The 22316-nt window shown below is 39.1% G+C and overlaps 1 protein-coding gene across 1 annotated transcript in view; it reads right to left on the bottom strand.

The window, feature by feature from the left end:
* FAH (fumarylacetoacetate hydrolase) overlaps positions 1-22316 on the bottom strand; it is a 54883-nt gene that overhangs the window by 26183 nt on the left and 6384 nt on the right. Inside the window, exons 2-9 of the mRNA XM_043988138.1 lie at positions 13543-13653; positions 11146-11267; positions 10581-10630; positions 6167-6257; positions 1691-1788; positions 1497-1549; positions 1007-1106; positions 575-705 (exon numbers count right to left, since the gene is read on the bottom strand). Coding sequence (XP_043844073.1) covers positions 575-705; positions 1007-1106; positions 1497-1549; positions 1691-1788; positions 6167-6257; positions 10581-10630; positions 11146-11267; positions 13543-13653 — 756 coding nt within the window. The remainder of the gene's footprint in view (positions 1-574; positions 706-1006; positions 1107-1496; positions 1550-1690; positions 1789-6166; positions 6258-10580; positions 10631-11145; positions 11268-13542; positions 13654-22316) is intronic.

A 22316-nucleotide genomic window follows, 5' to 3' on the forward strand; every position in this document is an offset into this window, starting at 1 on the left:
GGAAGAGGCCTACAGAGTAAAAGTGGAAATGACTGCAAATACCTTAGCCCATGTGTTAACCTCTTTTTAAACCTTTAATGTGTTGTTTGGGGCCAAAGAGGATTGGAATGTCAGAAAAGGAGCCTCCATCGGAAAAAAGGTTCCCTGTTGTTCTGTCATTGATTACTTTCTTCAGCCAATACTCAAGGGTTTAATTATTTCTTCTGCAAAAACTTTAACCCTGGGACCAAGTGTTTCATTCCTCCACATCCTTAAATGGCTACCAGATGGAATTCATATATATTTTAAACACTGAAAAAACAGTTCCTGTCCTTAAGCACCAGATGAGTAAAACTTGTTATGATCCTACCATAGCACATGTTCCAAAGCAAAAATACATACATATATATATATATATATATATATAAATGAAAAATATCCTTTCTATTTCTAGGTAATCCTTAATGGATGTTTTTGCAAGCTAGCATGCAATTATACACTCAACCTCTATATGTAACAGTTCCCAACAGGAAAAAAAAAAAGGGTTCTTTCCCCGCTGCAACATATCAATGAGTCCCTTTCACCCGATGCTTACCTGAACTGGATTTGGCAATGTGAAGGGCATGAGTGCTTCCATGGGCACCACCCATGGGGAGATGGTTGTTCCAAAGCTCTTCCCTAGAAATGGCCCTAGAGGAATGTATTCCCACTTCTGGATATCCCGAGCTGTAGTGGGGAAAATAGGATATCTGTGGTTCACTCTAAAACTTCCTCCAAGGCAAGGTTAAAAAAAAAAGAATGCTATTTGAAGAAAAAATTCATAGATACTAAATAATAATCATTAACCATCAATAATATTAATGCCTCAAATATTTAAATTTCACTGGACCCTAATAATAAGCCAATGATAATAAATGAAAATACTCTACCACAATTTTTCTAACTCTAAACAATGACCACAATCTCTACTGATTCTATAAAGGGGCACTGACTCTCTCACGGTTGTTTTAACATTTAGGTATATTACCACTCCAGTCGTTCATGAGGACCATTCCAAAAATATGCTCATGGGCTTTGTTAATGGGAATTGGCTCTCCAAGTTTGTTTCCAGGGCCTACAAAGAATGCCTGATGTAGAAGGGGAAAATATCAGTCAGAATCAAGAAGCTGGGGTTTGAATATCATGAACAGGCGAGGGCAGTAAGGAAGTTTCATGTTAGTGAGTTATAATATAATGCCTATAAAGTGAACCACAATATAAACAGAAGAAAAATCCAGAAAACCCTTAACATTCAAAAATCTAAAATCCACTGGTCTGAGAAATATAAAACATTTTCAGAATCAAATCATCAACTCAAAGTGAGTGTTTTTAGACTGAATACAAATGAAAAATGTCAAGGTGCCTCTCATCAGCAGTAAAACATTACTGGGATTCTTGGAAGGGTCTTTTCTCCAGAGAAATAATGGGCACTAGCTCTTTTACATAAGCAGTCATTAAAAACTGCATACATATCTTACCATTTCCAACTCAAAGTCCAAAAGTTTGGAAGCACCATGTACTGGAGGCTTGGCTGGGAAATTAAGAGACAAGCAAAAAAAAAAAAAAGGAGGTTGTTATTCATACAGTACTTGGAAAGAACTATCACAGTTCATGGCTTTCACATAGCTATGACATTGGCAAACCTATTTAGAGTGACCATAAGGGAGCTTACTTTCATCAGGGCACAACTGTCCCACAGGCCTTCGGATTGGTGTGCCGGACACCACAACAGAGGAGGCTCGGCCATGATAACCCACTGGCAAGTGCAGCCTGGTTCAAAAAACACTCGTTAGTTCTTCTCACCAATGCAATGGTACAGAAGAGTTCCAGGGAACTCATGATAGAAGAGGATCTCCAAATCCAAGAAAAAAAAAAGAAAGAAAGAACTGTGGAGTATAGATGCTGATTGAACCATATTATTTCTTTTGTTTTGGGTGCTGTTGTTTTTTTTTTTCTATTTTGAGGTTTTGCATCACTGCTCTGATTTTTTCTCTTGTAACAGGATTAATGCAGAAATAGGATTAATGTTATTATGTGTATATATATGTGTGTGTATATATCTATATCTATATGTATAGAGATATATAGATATAACCTATATCAGATTACCTGCTGTCTAGGGGAGGGGGGAGGGAGGGGAGAGAGGGAGAAAAATCTGAAATTGTAAAGCTTGTATAAACAAAAGTTGAGAACTATCTTTACATGTAACGGAAAAAATAAAATACCTTATACATTAAAAAAAACAAAAAACACTCGTTAGTAAGAACCAGCATTTCATATGGGAGCAAGGGTCAAGTCAGAAATGTACTGTTTGGGGCCAAAGGGCACTGAAGTTGGGTTTTGGTTTAGTTTTTCTCTTTATAAGGAAAGATTCAATAGTGTTTGGGGAAGGTAACGCATTGGGAGATCATTTTGGTGTTTAAAGAAAAGGCATAAACTCCTTCCCTTGTTTGCAGAAGAGTAAAACTAAGGAAACGACATGGCATTATGCCTATACAGCTAAACTCATGCGATCTATTGGTCAATTTTCAAAACCCCTAAGTGTACATGCAACCCCAAGACTGTATCCTAGGCCCTGTTCATTTTTCTTTCTATATTCTACACTCTGTAATTGGATGATTTCATCAGTTCCAATGGATTCAATGATTGTCTCTATGTAAATAATTCCTAGACCTACATCTCCAGCATTCTGTTTCTGGTCTCTGCACCTTTGAGTTGGTTGTCCCACAGGCTCTCCTTTCTTACTTCCATCTCTTCAGATTCCTAGCTTGCTTAAAGGCTCAGCAAGGGGCTTTTTTTGGTTCTCATTCCTTCTGAGGTTACCTCATATCTGCTGTGCATTTTGAATGTACTTAAATGCTGTACCTATATACACCTATATAACACACACACACACACACACACACACACACACACAATGTCTCCATCATTAGAATGTAAACTTCTTGAGGGAAGTAGTTGTTTTTACTTTTTCTTTATATCCTCAATGCTTACCGTGGTATCCTATACTGAGAGTTTTAATAAATGCTTATTGGGGGGCAGCTGGGTCTCATGGGGGCAACTAGGTGGCATAGTGGATAAAGTACCAGCCCTGGATTCAGGAGGACCCAAGTTCAAATCTGGCCTCAGACACTTGACACTTACTAGCTGTGTGACCTTGGGCAAGTCACTTAACCCTCACTGCCCCGCAAAAATAAACAGACAGATAGATAAATGAATAAATAAGTAGATAAACAAATATATGGATAAACAAATAAATAGATGAATGAATGAATAGATAAATAAATAGATGGCTGGATGAATAAATAAATGAACAAATGAGAAGAAAAATAAATGAATAGAAAAATTAATGAATGAATAAATAAATGCTTGTTGATTGATAGATTCTGTACAGTTGCTGTTGTTTTATTTTTTTAATTTCTCATTTATTCTTTGTTGTGTGGGAATGGCTAGAGGTGGAAGTAAAACAAGAAAGAAAGTGAAGGTGATATAAAAATCAAAAGGATACAACATATTTAAAATAAAAAATAAAAAGGCATAAAGATTATTCATTTTTTAGAAAGATTAATATAGGTAAAAATGGATTACAAGGATCAAAACAGAACAGAATTAGAGTGAGACCAAGAAGAAATAAGGGGGTTGGACAAGAAGGCCTCTGAAGTGCCTTCTGGCTCTAGATTCATGATCATACAACTAAGGACAAATCATCCAGGGTTCTTCTGTAAAGCCTGGTGAGTCAGTTGTACATCTCTCCTTAAAGATCCCCAGGGAAGGCAATTCCACAACCTTCCCTTGGCTCAGACTTTTAAATATGCCTGTTTGTTCTTTTACCCAGAAGAGACAGGGAACAGATGGTCATAATTCTCACACAATAATGTCTCATACAGTTAACACTTGATTTTTTTTTTTTTTGAGGCTGGTAATCAAGTCTGCATATATATAATCCAAGTTCTTCCTTTGCCTTCTCCCCCTCACTACTGCCTGCCAGTGTACGGTTCATTAAGTCCTAGGGAGTTAGGAGGCTGGGGGTGGGGAAATAGAGTAGGTAATCCTTGAGTCGTCCCTGACAAGGATACTCTGAAGAAGCCAATGTGGGAATCTGTTTTGCTTGAATACGCTAATTTGTTACAAGAGCTTTGTTTTGACTTGGATTTTTCAACTGGATTTGGGGGAGGGGGGCAGAGGGAGAGATGTGGGGGAGAAAATAGATTTTTTTAATTGAAAAAAATTAACTTTAAAAGAAAAAGAAGGGGCAGCTAGATGGCGCAGTGGTTAAAGCGCTGGCCCTGGATTCAGGAGTACCTGAGTTCAAATCCAGCCTCAGACACTTGACACTTACTAGCTGTGTGACCCTGGGCAAGTCACTTAACCCTCATTGCCCCACAAAAAGAAAAAAAAAGGAAAAGAAGGCCTTTGGTGGTTAGAGGGGGAGGGATGAGGGAGAGTCACGGTCATCAGTCAGTTCACACTCTGAGTCATCACAACCAACACTCAAGATCTTGAGCAGTGGCTGGCTTCCTACCCCAACCCCAATAAAGCAAACAAAGAAAAGATTCTTTTGAGTCATTGTGGTGTATGGCTAGAACACTGCAAAGTATCCAAGTCTGGAGTACTGCTTTCTAGGGTGATTTCATTGTACCAGGTGAGATCAGAAAAGAGTCCTTGTCCTGTGGCTGAAAGACACGTGAGGGTCTAGTCCTGGGCCAGTCATGACAGAGGCCTGTGACCATAGCTGTAAATAACTTATTTCATTAGTGTGGCAACCAGGGAATTTTATTTTATTTTTTCTTTTCAAGGTGAAACTTTATTGGAATATCCAATTTAAAAGGGTTTTAAAGAAACTAAAACAACTTAAATTTTTAAAAAAGTAAACTTTACTTTAAAAATGCAAATTTTAAAAATGAGACAGCAAATGCCAAATATTTTTAAGGCATTAGGCATGCCTATATGTTATGACCCTGGACAAGTTACTTAAACTTCTTTTGGATCTTGGTTTTCCTATCAGTAGAATAATGAGGTTGGACTGGATAACCTCCAAGATCTTCAATAGGAAATAGTAATTCTAGTAATAGTACTAGAAGATCTGAGTTCAAATCTTGGCTCTACTATTTGGTTCCTGGGTGAACTTAGGCAAATTATTTTATCTGTCTTAGCCTCAGTTTCCTCAACTGTAAAAGGAAGAGACTGAATTAAATGACTCCCAAGATTCCTTTCAGCTCTAAATCTATAATCACGATCCTTTCTGTTCTAGCTCTAACATCCTATGATTCCTTCCTTTCTTCTTTCTCCCTTTGTCTTAGTCACTGATCCCTAACCCTTCGCCATTACTATTCAGAAATATTTTCTCTTGGAGTCATAGGACTTAGAGTTTAAAAGGATCTTGCAGTTTGTGTCCAGCAGTGATGTCAAACTCAAATAGGAATGGGAGCCACTAAACCATACATAAGGATCCGGATAGGTGACTGGCTTAGAAAGCCATATGTTAACATTTTCTTTGTTCTATCATATTTTTATTTATTCTGTTAAATATTTCCCAATTACATTTTAATCTAATTACTCTGGAGCGCGGCAGTCAAAGCTGTCCGGACCACCTCTTTAACATCTCTGATCTACAACCTCATTTTACAGATGAAGTAACTGAGGGAAGGAGTGAGTAAGGCCCTTCTCAGCAGGGGAGCCTAGGGGAAGTGTCGAGTTCCCATTCCAGCTACACTGATATCAACTGAGACCTCAGGCAAATGTTGTGTCTTCAAATTGATCACCTGTAACACAGAGGTGATCACTTGTACATCTCTCCATCTACCTCAAAGGGCTGTTGCAGAGAACAAAGGAGATAATGGATGGGAGAGCACTTTAAAAAGGATAAACCAACATGTATATGCAAGGGATTATTTCTAGTTTGGAAATTCTAAGTATGAAAGATGAATAAATCCTGCCTTCAGAATTCAAGTATAACTTCTCCTACCCCAAAGTACTTTATTTTCTCAAACTAAAAAAAATCATAATTTACTCTGGAGCTTTTACAATTTCTCTCTCTTTTTGTTTCTTGTGGGCATTTTTAGCCCCTATGAAGATAGCATCACTTAAAACAGAAAGGTCTATTATATGGTTATAAAAGGAAAAAAACCTAAAAACTAAGAATACAAACCAGTTAGGCATCAAAGCATTTTCCTTCCCTCTGAACATGATTCCAACATTGGTAGCATGTTGTCGAGAAGAATAAAAGTCAGTGTAGTCTCCTAGAGAAGGGAGAGAAGAGAAATCCCCATCAATGATAAAGCACTTCAGTTGCTAAAAGAGAACAGCATATCTCTCCAGGGACTGGTTGGGGAAGAAGTCATGGGAAAAGATATATACAATTTTAAAAAAAAGGCGGGGGGGGGGGGGGAGTTACTTATTCAACAACATAAACCTGGTAAGAACAAATAGGCAATACTTTCAGAGAAACAGGACCATTTTAGATGTTTTGTGAAATAAGGTTTTCAGTTTTAAGGCAAATATCCGTTATAAATTTCACCAAATCAGCCACTCATTTTGTCATTTCCCAAAGTATGAAGCAGAAAAAAACACCCTGGCTCCCGAATCAGAGTTCAATTCCAGCCTCTGAAAATTACTACCTAGGTGACATTGGTCAAGTCACTTAACTTCCATGGGCCTCAGTTTCCTCTTCTGTAAAATGAGAAGGTAAGTCTAGAGAGCCTTCAAGATTCCTGCCAGTTCTAGATCCAGAATCCTAGGATCTAGTTCTTCTTGGGTCAAGTTTTCAACCCCTGGCAAGTTCTGAATCTATTCAGACAATTTCTCTGCTGCCCTCTTGTGCTTCTTCTGAAAATAGCAGATTGGGTAAAGTCCTAATAGAAATTGGTGAGGAGGTTCCCCATCCCCGGAAATGGTGAAGCAGAGACTTGATCATGGCCCACCTGCCAGGTGTATAGAAAAGGGGATTGCTACACTAGGTGGGACCCTAAAGTCCCTTCTTTGTCCCTTCTTTGCAAGTCTTGTTTGTTGAACTGAAGAGCATGAGAAGAAAAGCCAAGAGATTGTATGGTCTGTTAATTAAGAAGCAACCTGGAGGAAGAGACCTTATAGATCAGTTTAATAGTCTAGGAGTCTATTAGAGATTGAAGTGATGTTGAATTGTCCCATCTTTTGTGTATGTAACCTTGTAAAGTGATACACACACACACACACACACACATATCCTTTCATCTTGCTCTTTTGCACACTATAAGTGTGTGCACTTTGCACAACCAGTTTTGAATGAGTCATAGAGTAAAAATAAACAAAGGTACTCAGGGACCTACAGAGGGTGGGAAAAAACACTTTATTTTTTTAAAAAGAAAAAAATGGATGTAGGAATAGAGTTAGCAGATTGATTATGAAAATGAAAAGGACACAAGCTTTTCTAAAATTTGATCATGAAGTGAAAGGGATTCCCAAAGCTTAAGCCATCTTCCTTGAAAATATATTATTTTATAGAATCATTAGATTATAGATTTCAAAAATGAGAAGATAAAGTATGGCCGCCTTCACTTAAAAGATGGGACAACTTATGCCCCCAAACAATAGAAGATAAGGAACTTGCCCAATCACATGGCTAGCAAATGATAGGGTATCAACGAAAAAGGGGGGAAAAGTGAAAATATTTCAAAGCCATTAGTAGAGAAATGGGGAAGAGTGAGGGATAAAGAGGCTTTCCTAAGAGGGAAGAAATGGGTGTTGATTGCTGGTTCCTAGGCAAGATAACTACTCTATATACTCCCTCTAGTTCAGAGAAAGGGGAGTAACTAATTAGGAGTGACTGTAATTTGGCCACTTTGGGTCAGCAATAACCTTTTTCAATTCAATGTTCTGCTGCTTCCACAAAGGAAAGACCAAATATATTAAGTGACACAAGGCAGGAGAATCCAAAGTTTGCTTCAAAGTCATGGGGATTGGATTTTTTGACAAAAATAAACCAATTACCTTGATAGTGAGTTCTTGCTTTGCCAGCAGTATGCTACAAAGATAACAAAACAAAATAAAATCTCTGCATGCCATTTGTAATCTGGAAGCATTCCCTTCAACACCATTAGCTTAAAATAATGTTTGTACACTTTGCAAAAAATAATGTGCAGGCTGAGATGGACTCCCATCTACCCCTACAGGATTTCAGGTTGCAAATTTATATCAAGAGTAAGTTAGATCCAGCCTCAAACACTTGACACTTATTAGCTGTGTGTCCTTGGGCAAGTCACTCAACCCTCATTACCCCACCAAAAAAATAAAGAAGAAGAAGTTAGAAATAAGGTAGCACAGTGGATAAGAGTGCAGACCCTGGAATCAGGAAGACTTGAGTTCAAATCTGGCCTCATAAAGTGACTAGCTGTGTGACCCTCGGCAAGTCACTTCACCCTGTTTGCCTCAGTTTCCTCATCTGTAAAATGAGCTGGAGAAGGAAATAGAAAACCACTCCAGTATATTTGCCAAGAAAACCCCAAAAATGGGGTCACAAAAAGTAGGACACAAATGAAACACCTGAACAACAACAAAGTTCAAAATAAGAATTCACCTGTGTGACCCTGGGCAAGTCACTTAACCCTAATTGCCTCACTTAAAAAAAAAAAACAACCCAAAATAAGAATTCACATTCATAGCCTGGAGCACAGTTCAAAAGCTGGCCACACATGTGTGGGAATCTACCTACCAAATATAATTTTCAAAGTTCAGTTTGTTTAAGGCTTCACCAAGCCGACCTACATCAAAAGTAGCCTGGCAGAGGTAAGGGTCAGAAACACAACCTTGCAAACTCCCACATAAAAGCAAAGGGGGACATGTAGCAAAAAAACTTCCTAGTAACAAAACAGGAGAATCTAAGAGCACTGGTGCCTGAGGTAGAACAAGAGTAAATGAGATGTAGAAAGGGCTTTACATGGAGAACAGCAAGTAAATAAGTAGCTAGTATTATGTGAGAAAATTATTAATAATAGAATGTTTTGGGGACTCAGAGACCCACCCCCACCACCACACACAGGCTGGTTTTGCAGGGCCAGCCCAGAGTCAGGAGAATATCAAAAGAAATGTTGATGGACCTTCCTAACTAACTAAAGGAAGTTAACCAACTTAAGACCACCTTCAAGTTCCTGTCAATCAATGGACTTGAATGTTACCAGCCAATTAGCTTGGATCAAGGTGGAGTGACCCACCTCTGAGACAAGTTAAAAACCCTGGAGAGGGGTCTCTCACTCTCTTGGTACACTCTTCCCTCTCCCACACTGCTCTCTCTCTCTCCCCCCTCTATCCCAGGTATGTCAGGCTTCTGAACTTTCTGAGCCATGTGCTCTATCTCTTTACTAACATTTAATATTCTTTAAAAAATGATTAATGCCCCAAACTGGTACAGTAGCCTCTAATTTCTAAGTAACAAATATATGATAAACCCCAGCTATGTTCCCTAAACTTGGGACAATTATAGGGCGACTCCATAAATTTTTATTCACCACATATATGAAGGTTCATAAAGGACAGTGAGGTGTAATAAGTTTGGAAAGGTAAGTTGGAAATCTTCATAATCTTGTGAAATGTTTAAAACAATAAATTGAGGAATATGTATTTTACATGGAAGGCAAGAAGGAGCCAATGGAGGTTTTAGAGTAGGGGAGTGACACTGTCAGATGTGTGAGAAACATCAGTTTGGCAGTTGTTGTGGAATTTGCATTCTCAAGAAGAGAGACTCGTGGAAGGGAAACCAATTAGGGAATCTCTAATACAAAAATGCATGAAGAAACTGCTAAGGAAATAAGATGATTTGATGTAGATCAAAGCACTTTGGAGACAAGCAAGAAAAAAAATTAACTAACCAAATTCAAGTCATCTAGAAAAGATTGAAATTAGAGAATACTAATAGTAGATAAAGGAATGAGGATATAGTTTACCTAGCTTTTAGGAAAGCTTTTGATACAGTATCATAATATTCTTGTGGAGAAAAAAATGGAGAGATATGAATTAGTGGACAATACAATCTTATGAATTCAATAAGGGTTAGATGTTGTTTTTTAGTTAATTAGTCACATTCAACTCATCGTATCCCATTTGCCTGGCTACCCACTCTAGAATTATGGGATTCTAAGAAGCCAATTATGGGAATTTTACCTGATCAAAAGAGCCTAGAGAAAAGATGCTTCATAAAGAGTTAAGAGGAATTCAGGAAAGGATAAAACCACTATTTTTTTTTTCCAAATTGTGGCTTTGGAGAGAGTAGGTACTACTAGTGAGAAAAAGGAACAAAGTGCTGAGAAATAGCAAGAATAGGTATTGTTTCCTCAGTGATAGGAGGTAAGAAAGTCCTCTGAGCTGTTGTAAAGAAAAAGCAAGGGAATTAGAAGTGACTTTGGACACAAGTGGAAAAGTCTGACTATTGGGTCAAAATGGGCTAAGCTATGAATAGTAATGATACTCAAGCCACCCAAACTCACATTCCCAAAAAACCATGTGTTGATGAGGATAGATTTTTGGCTGACCAATGACCCCTTTGTTATTGATACCTGAAATAATATCTCTTGGCAAAGAAATTCAGTACTTACCAATGGTGGCTGGCAAGTGCATTGTGGCAGAGGCCTGGGGTGTGAATGCACTGAAATACAGAATCAAAAGGTTCAAGCATCAAGTCTAATTGAATCCCCCTCGTCAGATGGGGTCTGCAAGTTCAGCCTAGGTCATCCTCTTTCTACTCAGAACACTAAAGAAACAGCTACCACCTGAGCCAGGGGACAAGACCAAGCTTTGGCTGAAATGAAGCCAAATCTGAGAGCTAGTTCCCATAGTTACTCTCTTGCCTCCATTCCTTAGTTCCTTCATCTCTGAAACAAGTCAAGAATTGCTTGCCCTCTATCTAGAGGTATTGATGAATAATGAATGGACTACTCCTGTCAAATGATGTGAGAAGCTCAGGAGGGTGCAGGAACCATCTGAGCTATAGCAGCACTCTTCTGCATTCACAGTTCCTTCACTGTCAATGGAATCCCGGCAAACAAGGGAAAGAAGACTTGGGTAACTTTATAAGATGAAGCTGGCTCTTCTAGGGTCTCCAACTAAGAGGTCATCTACCCCCTGCTCTGCCTGAACACCTTGCCCAAGAGCACACCTCACCGTTTTCGAAGAGTAGCATCATCTCTCAAAGTTGCTTTCCCAGCTGAAAGCAGGTTCTGTAGGTACACTCTTGCTTCCTTCCAAGCAGCATAACCCAAGCCCATGAATCTATTAAGAGTTGGCTAAAATCAAAATAAGGAGAAAGTCATGTACATGAAAATCTCGGGGGCTTTTATACTGTTAAGCAGCTACCTGCTTTCTAACATGCTTTAGGAAACAATAGTTACTTAACAAACATCTACTGGGACTTTATATTGTATCCTGGCAATGAAGGAGAAAAAAAGAAAGAAATACAAAAAGGAAGGAAGGAAGGAAGGAAGGAAGGAAGGAAGGAAGGAAGGAAGGAAGGAAGGAAGGAAGGAAGGAAGGAAGGAAGGAAGGAAGGAAGGAAGGAAGGAAGGAAGGAAGGAAGGAAGGAAGGAAGGATAGTCCTAAGTAAAAATGGAATTAGAGAATAACACTGATGTGGAACTAGTGAACTCTAAAGTAACCTATAAACCACATATTGACCATGATAATATAGTATAAACTACATAAAAAATAAAAATGCTAGAGAAATATAGAGCAGAGGAGGGATGTGGAAGAGAGTGGAAAAAAGTTTCTTGGAGAATGTTTGATTAGTCTCAAAGGCCATAATGTGCATGAATTGGTTAAGAGCTGATTGAACAGGAGGATTAATGGCATGAAAAAAGGCAGAGATGGGACCTGCAAGTTGTGGGAGGAAATAGAAAGGAAGTAAAGGGGAGAGGGAAGAGGAGAGTGAGAGGGGTGGGGAGGAAGGAAGGACTGAGAGGGAGAGGGGAGAGAGACGGAGACAGTGAGACAGAGAGAGGAAAGGAGGGGAGACAGAGACACAAAGACAGGGAGGGAAGGAAGGGAAAGCCAGAGAGAAGAAGAAAGGGAAGGAGGGAGGAAAGAGAGCCACAGACAGAGGGACAGAATTTATCAAGCCCTTACTATGGGCCAGGCTCCATGCTAAGTGTTAGGGATACAAATAAAAGCAAGCAAAACAGTCCCTGCCTTGCTAGTGGGTAAGGCAACATACTGGGAGTAGCAAAAAGACTACAGAAGGGTTTGGAACTGGTGGCTGGGAAATAGGGTGAAGGCTTGGTTCTAAGCAAGATTAAGTAAGAATTCATCTATTAGAGTCCATGAACGGCAGGCAGGTTGGTTTGATTAAGAGCCAAGGGATCAAGTGAAGCAAGGAGGATGAGGTTATAGAGATGAATGGTAAAGAAGGGGATGTGATGCAAACCCTAATGCAAATTTAGAATTGATAGCAACTATAGACTGTTAATCAATTAATTTGATATGAGGCAATTGGTAACCTGAAGAGTCTACTGCAATAGTCATGAGAAGGATAAACTGAGGCAGGGAGAGATGAGAGTCAGGGAGAACAGCATTATTATGGAGAAAGTAGAGCATTATTAATAATGAAGTTTAATTGATGTTCAAAATTATCTAACCATTATACTAAGAAAGCTTAGAGTAGATTTCTTCCACCTCAATGTCTTCATGGTTACCAATTTATGGGCAGTAGTTAATACTCCAAGTTAATAATCTTGGCAATGCAATGTAAATTCATTGTGATGGAAATGAAACGGGTACATACTCGAAATGCTAGACTTAAGCTCCAGAAAAGACCCAGTTCTCTCCTAGCACTGAAACAGACATTATCATTCAAGAAGGCTGAACTGGAGAATTCATTAATTCTCAAGACTTTTCATAATGACAATGATGGAGGTACCTTCTTGCAGTTGTCAAAATATCTGAAACTTTTAGGGCTAGAAGACACTTTAGAGATCGTTTGATCCAATTTTCTCATTTTAGAAATGAGGACACTGAGACACAGAGATGAAGAAATTTAAGGTAACACAGCAAGTAGTATAACAAAGCTGAAATAAGAATTTGTGCCTTGTGATTCCCATTCTTTCCCTCTTGGAATAATAGCATTTAATTTTACTATCTGTTATCTGAACCAGGACTTTTTTTTATTTGTCCTAAATTTATGGGGTGCCCCTAGGGCTAATATTTTACAATTTAGTAGATACTTATCTTTGTCATGAATGCAAGAATATAATATGTCTTTTGATGCTTACCAGTTATCTACAAACCTGGCACATAGTAGGCACTTATTTGTTGAATGATTGATTACCCTGGACTTATTTTCCCTATATATAGATCCTAAGATAAAAAATTTGGGATTCTCTAGTCATTGATTATATCAGTGTCTGCCAGCTTGACTGGTCCCAAATTAACCACATCACGATCCTACTCTGAAAACTCAAATTTCCACAGAAATACTGTCTACAGAAAATATTTCCAATGGCCTGGCTGTCCAAGCCACTAAAAACAGGGGGAAGAAAGTAATGATGTCCAAAAGGCAGATAGGCCTACCTGCTCAAAGACATCTTGATGACCGGAAAGGACAGGTCCAGTGAATAGATGTTTAATCACACTAAGATCCAATATCTGGTCTCCAATTGCCACACCAATTCTTTGTCTTGGCTATAAGAGAAAAAGGCAGTTTATTTTTGTGGAAAGTCCTGGGGAGATATTAGAAGCCAAATCTAGCATCAGGAGGGGAAGAAAAAACACCTAAATATCATTGTCATTTCAAGAATAAGTTGTCTCTCCTAAAATTGCTTCTCTCTAAAGGACTGTGAAATGAATTTTGTTTTCTGTTCTCTACACAAACTCATTTGCCTCCAGCTGTGCTATAAGCCCAAATATGTTCTGAATGACAAGATATAATATGCTATAAGTCACATCTCACAGATAAAATAATTCCCTATTTTTTTAAAGGGAAAGAAGGAAGGGGCTGGGGAAAGATATGTGTCTGTGAAGTAGGAAATGAACCAGGTTTACTAGGAGTTAAGAGAGTCAGAATTTTTGAGCTTGTCCAAGCTTTGAAGTCTAATCTCCCACCCAGGGTAGGAATCATTCCTACAACATCTCTTATCCCTATGATCACACACAGATTCTCCTTGAAGAGCCCAAGTTATGAGGTACTCACCACTTCACAGAGAAGTTCACTATGCTGTTGGGTATAGCTGTTGAGGTAGATAGGTGTCATAGTGAATAAAGGGCTGGACCTGGAGTTTGGGAGACCTGAGTTTAAATCCTGCCTTAGACAGTTATTGTTTGTACAACCCTGGGTGAGTCAGTTGACCTCTCTCAATCTCAGTTTCCTTACCTGTGAAACGGGTATAACACCACCTACCTTACAGGGCAGTAATGAAGATCCAAGGAGGCAACATATACAAACTGCTTTGCAGCCCTTAAAGCATTATAACAATACTAGCTGTCATTATTGGGCACCTTAGACAACCATGCAATCATAGAACCAAAAGCCTGGAAAGGCTCTTAGACATTATCCAAACTCAATCTCTCTTCATTTTAAAGATGAGTAAAAATTGAGACCCCAAATGACTTGCCCTCTAATAACATCATGATGGTATAGTAGAAAGACAAATGGACTGAAGTGGCTTGGGTTCTAATCCCCGCTCTGTTTTCCTGGCTGATCTTGGAAAGTCATGCCTTCTGTGGACCACACTGTTTTCAGCCATAAATTGTAGATGATGTCTAGGGTCTCCTTCTCCCAGCTGTAGGATCTTATTTCCCCATGTGAAGTATTATTTGTGATAATATGATAGGTGACAGATTCAACATGGTCCTTCTATTACTCTATTGTTGTTTAGTTATTTCAGTTCTGTCTGACTCTCTGTGACCCCATTTGAGGTTTTCCTGGCAGAGATACTGGAGTGGTTTGCCATTTCCTTCTCCAGTTCATTTTACAGATGAGAAAACTGAGGCAAACAGAGTGAGGTGACTTGTCTAGAGTCATACAGCTAGTAACTATCTGGACAAATCTGAACTCAGGTCCTCCTGACTCCAGAGCTGGAGCTCTATATACTGTACCATCTAGATGCCTCTACTACTTCTTAGAATCAGATATACTGCAACCTAATTCGCATTTATGAATGATATTATTGTTCAAGCTGACGAAAGAACTAAGGTCCAACAAAAACACATTACCATTAATAACTCTTTTGACACCAGTACTTTTTCCTGGATATGATTTAACTAATGTATTGATTAATTTAATAATGAGATATACTGATGTCTTTTGAATTTACATTGCAGTCATCTACGCGCGCGCACACACACACACACACACACACACATATCCTCTTATGTAGCAAATTAAGCAAAACCAAATGACAGAGCATTTGCAACATTTCATGGATGTAGAAAGTCTACAGTGTAAATTGGATATTATTTTCTGTATCATAAAAGCCCATAATGGTCTTTGGCCATTAAAAATGTGGTAATAAATACTCTGCAAAACACTGGAATTTGTTCCCACTGACCTAAGCTATAGTCTTCAAAGCAAGAAACCCCAGATTATGTTTGCCCAATTGACCCTCCCATATTCTCCCCAACCTGCCTTCCAAAGTGAGGTATTCCAAACCCTTTTAAGGGAAATTCCTGGGGTTGTTTGTGTGGTTTTTTTTGACAATAGTTCTCTTAAGGCAACTCTCTAGGAATATAAGTTGTTGAACACGTGATGATCTGCACTGGTTAGTAGGATTCCTCAGGGAGAAAGGGGTTCATCAAGTCAACAAGCATTTGTTAAATTCTTATATGCCAAGATTTGAGAATACAACAAAAAGGAGGAAACACCACCCAATTCCTGTGCATATCTAGGTACATACAAGCTATCTACAGAGTACATGGATGTAGTCTGAAAGGGGAAGGCACCAACACCTGTTGAAGGTAGAGAGAGGGACCCGGAAATGTCTCCTGCAGACTGAAATCACAGGTTCATTTAAAACAACAAAAACAACAGCCACAAAACCACCACCCAAAAGGAAAACTAGAGACACGTGGGAACTTAATAAATATTTGTTAAATTGATTTCAATTTCTACCAGGCGAGTCTCACAACCCCTGTGAGGCACACTAAGGCTTCAAGTAATAATAAAAATACCTCTTCAAAAATCTTGATAATAATTCTCTTTGTGGTGTCAAAGAACTGGAAAACTGAGGGGGATGCCCATCAATTGGGGAACAGTTGAACAAGTTGGGGGATATGATCATGATGGAATACTACTGGGCTGTAAGAAATGATGAGCAGCTTGATTTGAGAAAATAAGGAAAGACTCACATGAAATAATGAAGAGTGAAACGGGCAGAACCAAGAGGACATCGTAAGCAGTAACAGAAATATTGTTTGAAGAACAATTGTGATCAATTGAGTTAATTTGAGTATTATAAATGCTTGAATAAACTACAAAGGATTTAAGAAGGAAGATGCTATCCATGTCCAGAGAAAGAACTGATTAATAGAAGTATGTACACTATGTATGTATACACACATATGTATGTATGCATGTATACATATGTATGTGTGTGTCAAATGGTGTCTTCTCTAGCACTGGGTGGGAAGGGAGGGAGATAATTTGGAACTCAAAATGTAACAAAAAATAAATTTAACTCAATCTTAAAAATAATAATGATACTTTATTGATATGTTTTACACATATTTATATATAAACATGATTATGTATATGTTACTATAATTGCTATACATCATTATAAACATTTAATATGAAGGCATAATTATTAAAATAATATAGAATAAATAAATAAACGTAACATATTGTATTTCTATTATGCTTTACTGCATTGTTGTCAAACTCAAATAGAGATGAGGCCAGATAAATGATATGGTACATAAGGCTCCCTGTGGGCTGCAAATTGACTTTAAAAGCCACATATTAACATTATCTATGTTCTACTGGATTCCTATTTGCTTTGTTAAATATTTCCCAATTACATTTTAATCTGGTTTTGGCTACAATCAAGAGCATTATGGTCCATGGATTTGGTGTCTCTGTTTTACAGCTCGTAGGGAGGCTGCTAGGTGGGATGGGGACCTGGAGTTTGAATCTTGCCTAAAACACTCATTATGTGAGGCATACATCAGTCTCCTCATCTTTAAAATAAGGATAATAGCACCTAACTCACAGGGATGTTGTAAGGACCAAGTGAGACAATACATGAAGAGCACTGTGCAAACCTTCAAGTGCTATATAAATGCTAACTATTACCATCATTATTTACAGAGCACTTCTTCCATACACAGTCTCATTTGATCCTATGAACAACCCTAGGAAGTAGAAAGGGAAGAGATTATTTTATTTCCTCTATTTTACAAATAAGAAAATCGAGGCTCAGAAAAATTAACCAACTGGGGCAGCTAGGTGGCACAGTGGATAGAGCACCGGCCCTGGAGTCAGGAGGACCTGAGTTCAAATCCGGCCTCAGACACCTAACACACACTTACTAGCTGTGTGACCCTGGGCAAGTCACAACCCCCAATTGCCTCACTGAAAAGAAAAAAAAAGAAAAATTAACCAACTTACCCAAAGGCACACAGCTAGTAAGCAGAAGCCTATATGGCATAATGGGTGGGGTGTCAGACTTGGATTCAGGAAGGCCTGAGTTTAAATCCAATCTCAGGCACTTAAACAAAATGTGTGGCCCTAGAGAAGTCATTTAACCTCCCTGTGCCTCAGTTTCCTTATCTGTAAAATGAGGGGGCTTGGCTTGTTAGCCTCTAAGGTGCCTTCCTACTCTAAACCCATGATCCTGTGATCCTAGTTGAGCCAAGATGGCAATCTGGGTCTTCTAACTCCAAGTCTGGTGCTTTTCATTACAAAAAGTTCTATGTCAGTCTTTGCTGTCTCTGCATGTTCACCATATGAAAATCAGGCAGAGATTTAAAACAAAGAGTGCTTCAATATTTCATACTTGTGCTGTTATGCAGAACATCTTTACCTTCCTCGAAAGTATTTTGCTTTTTACTACTCTCTCCCCGAATCTGCCCTTCCCTCCTTCCCCCGCCCCCTCTCCCTCCCCTCCCTCAGGGCAAAAATATATTACTATACCTACTTGAGTATGTATGTTAGTCCTTCTTTGAGTCAATTCTGATGAGGGTTGAGGAGAGAGGGAGGAAGAAAATTTGGAACATAGAATTAGCTCAAAGACCTTAAACTCATCAGAGTTGGCTCATGGAGGGAATAACATTCCCACCGAGTTGGGAGGAGTAATCTATTTAACCCTAAAGGAAAGTATGAGGGGAAGAGGATAAGGAAGGAAAGGTGGGAAAAAAAGGGAGTGCAGAATAGGGGAGGGGACAGTCAGAAGTAAAAGAAAACAAAGAGTGCAATGATTTCTTCTTCCATTCTCCTTTAATGATACTTTCAGAGTAACTTTCAACTTATGAAAGCACATGGAAAAGCTTTAAGTCTACCTCAGAAGCACTTTACAAAGCAGTGGGTGCCCCGATCCATCGACAGCTCTTCTATAATTTAGTAAGATGGTTATCTCAAAAGTTGCTACAGATTCATCATCCTGAGATGGTCCAAGTGATGAAACTCTCAGAACTTTACTGAAATGATCTTTAAGTAGACCTACTGCCTATGCCACACTCTGAATCAAAGACCTGCCCAAGTTTGCAATCTACTGGTCTCAACTTTAAGAACTCAGGGACACCTCCCTGATATAACAAGTGAGCCATCATGGTGTAAGCTACATCTAGGGAAAACATTTCTGTGGTTCTTGGTTAATAGCAATAACAATTGCAATAAAGAGAAGTTGGGCATCCCCATCCCAAGGAACTATACCTTAACTCTCTGTGGTCACCAGAACATCCCAATTATTCCACAGTTTACTTCCATAATATAACAAGAACTCATTTTATTTTACTTTCTTGTAGATCTGTTAAAAGTCTCTCAGAAAGTACTTTCTGATTAAAGTTCATATCTCTTGTCTATGTCAATAGCTTACAGCTCTGGATTCCTGGGTGAGAAAGACCTGGCTTCAAATCCCACCCTCAGCCATTTAGCAGTCATGTGACCATAGGCAAGGCATTTAACCTTTCTGAATCTCAGTCTGTTCATCTGTAAAATAGCAGCAATTGCCGGGATAATGTATGAAAAGCACTTTGTAAATCAGAAGCACTAACAAAATGAGTTATCATGTCCAGCAATCTTCATTGCCAGCTTCCAGCTTTGCACAGCCAATAAGGACCTGTGTCTGTTCATACTCTTAAGGGTAGATAATTGGACAGTACTTTAAAAACATATTCATCGGGGCAGCTAGATGGCACAGTGGATAGAGCACCGGCCCTGGAGTCAGGAGTACCTGAGTTCAAATCCGGCCTCAGACACTTAACACTTACTAGCTGTGTGACCCTAGGCAAGTCACTTAACCCCAATTGCCTCACTAAAAAAAACAAAAAACATATTCATCTTTTCCTCCCCATGACTCGATTTAATGGAACAGTGCATAAACAGAAGCTGCAGAGCTCAGCATCATCCCCCGGGTGCTGGGGTATATGATACCTGTCTATAAAGTCACTTTTATCCTCTAATCTTCACTGTTTGTCCATCAAGTGCTGGACTGTGCAAAAAGATGTCAGAGGCACTCGATTAAGTTTGTAGCCTGGGCTCTGGGTCACTCACTCATGTTATCTTGGCAAGACATTTAACTTCTCCATGACTCAGTTCCCTCAAGGGAAAACAAGAACTTCCCCGCCACACACACACACACACACACACATCTATCTGACGGAGTTGTGAATACTGGAAATTAGTGACTGCATTGTGAAAAATGGAGAAATATCACCAAGGTCCTATTCATTATTTTTATGTATTTCTTCCAACTCTGAGATTCAGCAACTCATGCCCAAAACCCAAAGAAAGGCTGAGAGCAGGCCTTGAAGTGAAAATTAAAGGCAAGGGGTCTTTTCTATACAGGAGCTTTAAATTGCCTTTCTTGGCTGAGGGGCAGGACAAGATTTCAGACCATTTCATTTGTATTTATGCGTGCTGGGGACAACAGGATCACCTGACCACTTCAAGAGATCTGCTTGCTTTTAGGGGGAAGGAGGTTTCATTAAGTGTGGGCTGTGGGGTAGAATGGGATTTCTTGGGGGCTGGCCAAAATTGCTTCGAGTCTGGAAATTTTAGCTTTACTCATCCAGTAAATTCTACGCCCTGGAAGAAAGATAATATTCATCAGTTATAGAAGAAACACAATAGAACAAACAAGGATGGAATTAATATTGATATTTGTAGTTTTTCCCCTCACAACTTAAATAATATGACGGAGACAGGAAGACAGACAGAGAGATACACAGGGAAAGACAGACAAAGATGGTGTCTAGGAGGAGGAGAGAGGAGAGGCAGACAGTCAGACAGACAGACACTGTATTCTGTTATTTGCTTAAGTAGATTAGGTTACCTCAGACAAGGTAGATCAAAAGCTATCTTCTGAGTGAGGAAGTCCTGGAGTCAAGTCCTTATTCAAGTGTGGCACATAGTGGCTAAGTAATCAGGGACAAGTCATTTGACATTTATTTCAGTGCTCTGGGAATGCTCTAAGACTGTAAGTTATTAAGAAGGTGCCAACCTGGGGCAGCTAGGTGGCACAGTGGATAGAGCACCGGCCCTGGGTTCAGGAGGACCTGAGTTCAAATCCGGCCTCAGACCCTTGACACTTACTAGCTGTGTGACCCTGGGCAAGTCACTTAACCCCAATTGCCTCACCAAAAAAAAAAAAAAGGTACCAACCTGCACAAATAGAGAGTGAATCCTCACTGAAGAGTTCTGTGTACCAGTGAAATCATAGGTCCCATTGGCAGGCTAATCCTCCAGCACGATGCGGAAGAGGATCTCCTCAAGGCAAGCCACTTAGTTTTTTTTTTTTTTTCCGACTCCACATTGAATGTGTTTTTATTATACTTAGCTACATGACAAATGGATAGTCTTTAAATAATATTTTACCTATGTTCCATAGCACTATTTTCCAATCATGTCTTGAAGGTCACTCTTTTCCTCTAATAGTCACCTCATACTGATTGTCAAAGAATCACATTTTCTACTGTTGTTTCCAGGCAAATGAGTTTTTGTTTGGGGATGAGAGATAAGGAAAAGGAGTCCCCATGGAACTAGACTGAGAAGGAATCATAATATAACTGTTAATCACACTTAGAAGTGACCAATAATCCCAAGGACCCTTAGGAAGTCTATTTCAAAATTCTGAATTAACTAGAATATATGTGTGTGTGTTTTAATCCTTTCTTAAAAGGAGGTGAAATAGGGGGCAGCTAGGTGGCGCAGTGGATAAAGCACTGGCCTTGGATTCAGGAGGACCTGAGTTCAAATCCAGCCTCAGACACTTAACAACTTACTAGCTGTGTGACTTTGGGCAAGTCACTTAACCCTCACTGCCCCACCAAAAAAAAAAAAAGGGAGGTGAAATAGACTTCCTCTCTCACAGTGCTTCCTCTCAGTTGCTGTTTCAGCACATTTCTATACCTGAACATCAGAGGATCATGATGATATCAAACCTCATCCTAAGAGCTATTCCAGGGCTGATCTGGACCAATGAAAGTATTTATGCAACAGAATTTCATCTCTCATAGAGTCTAGCTTTACTTCCACTTTACCTCCTCTCCAAAGGGTTTTCCTGCAATTGATTCACTCTTATTGCTTAGAGTTCATATTAGGTCCAATTAGGGCTACTGGATCACAGATCTTGAGTTGGAAGGGACCTAAGGACATGTAGCACCACACACACCCATTTTATTAATGAGGAAACTGAGGCCCAGAGAAGGTAAAGGAGTTGACTGAAGTCATACAGGTAGTACCAGAGGCAAGATTTGAACTCAGATTCTTGGACTTCAGAGCCAGTGGTCCTGTCATGGTGCTGCACCATTTGCTTGGATAAAAATTTAAAAGAAACCATCAGGTTTCATTATTAGAAGGATCATCTTGGATAGCCTGTGTCTAGCTAACATAGGTTAAATTTTAACTGGGTTGTCTATTTGAGTTGCAATGTCAGATTTAGATTTAATTTCTTGTCACATTACAACATCCCAAGAACCACTGGTCTGGGTGTTGGGAAATCACAGTAACAGGAAAGCTCACATCTTTGAAAAGTCCTAATGGCAAATCACTGAAGGTATAAACTTCATAATATTGAAAAAGATGTGCATATGTGTTCAATATTAGGATCAGAAATTCAACCAAGAATGACCACAAATTAGGGTGAATTGGCAATGCAACTATTTTTTTTTTGGCAGGGCAATGAGGGTTA

This window comes from Dromiciops gliroides, chromosome 2 (genome assembly GCF_019393635.1).
Source record: "Dromiciops gliroides isolate mDroGli1 chromosome 2, mDroGli1.pri, whole genome shotgun sequence".
Lineage (NCBI taxonomy): Eukaryota > Metazoa > Chordata > Mammalia > Microbiotheria > Microbiotheriidae > Dromiciops > Dromiciops gliroides.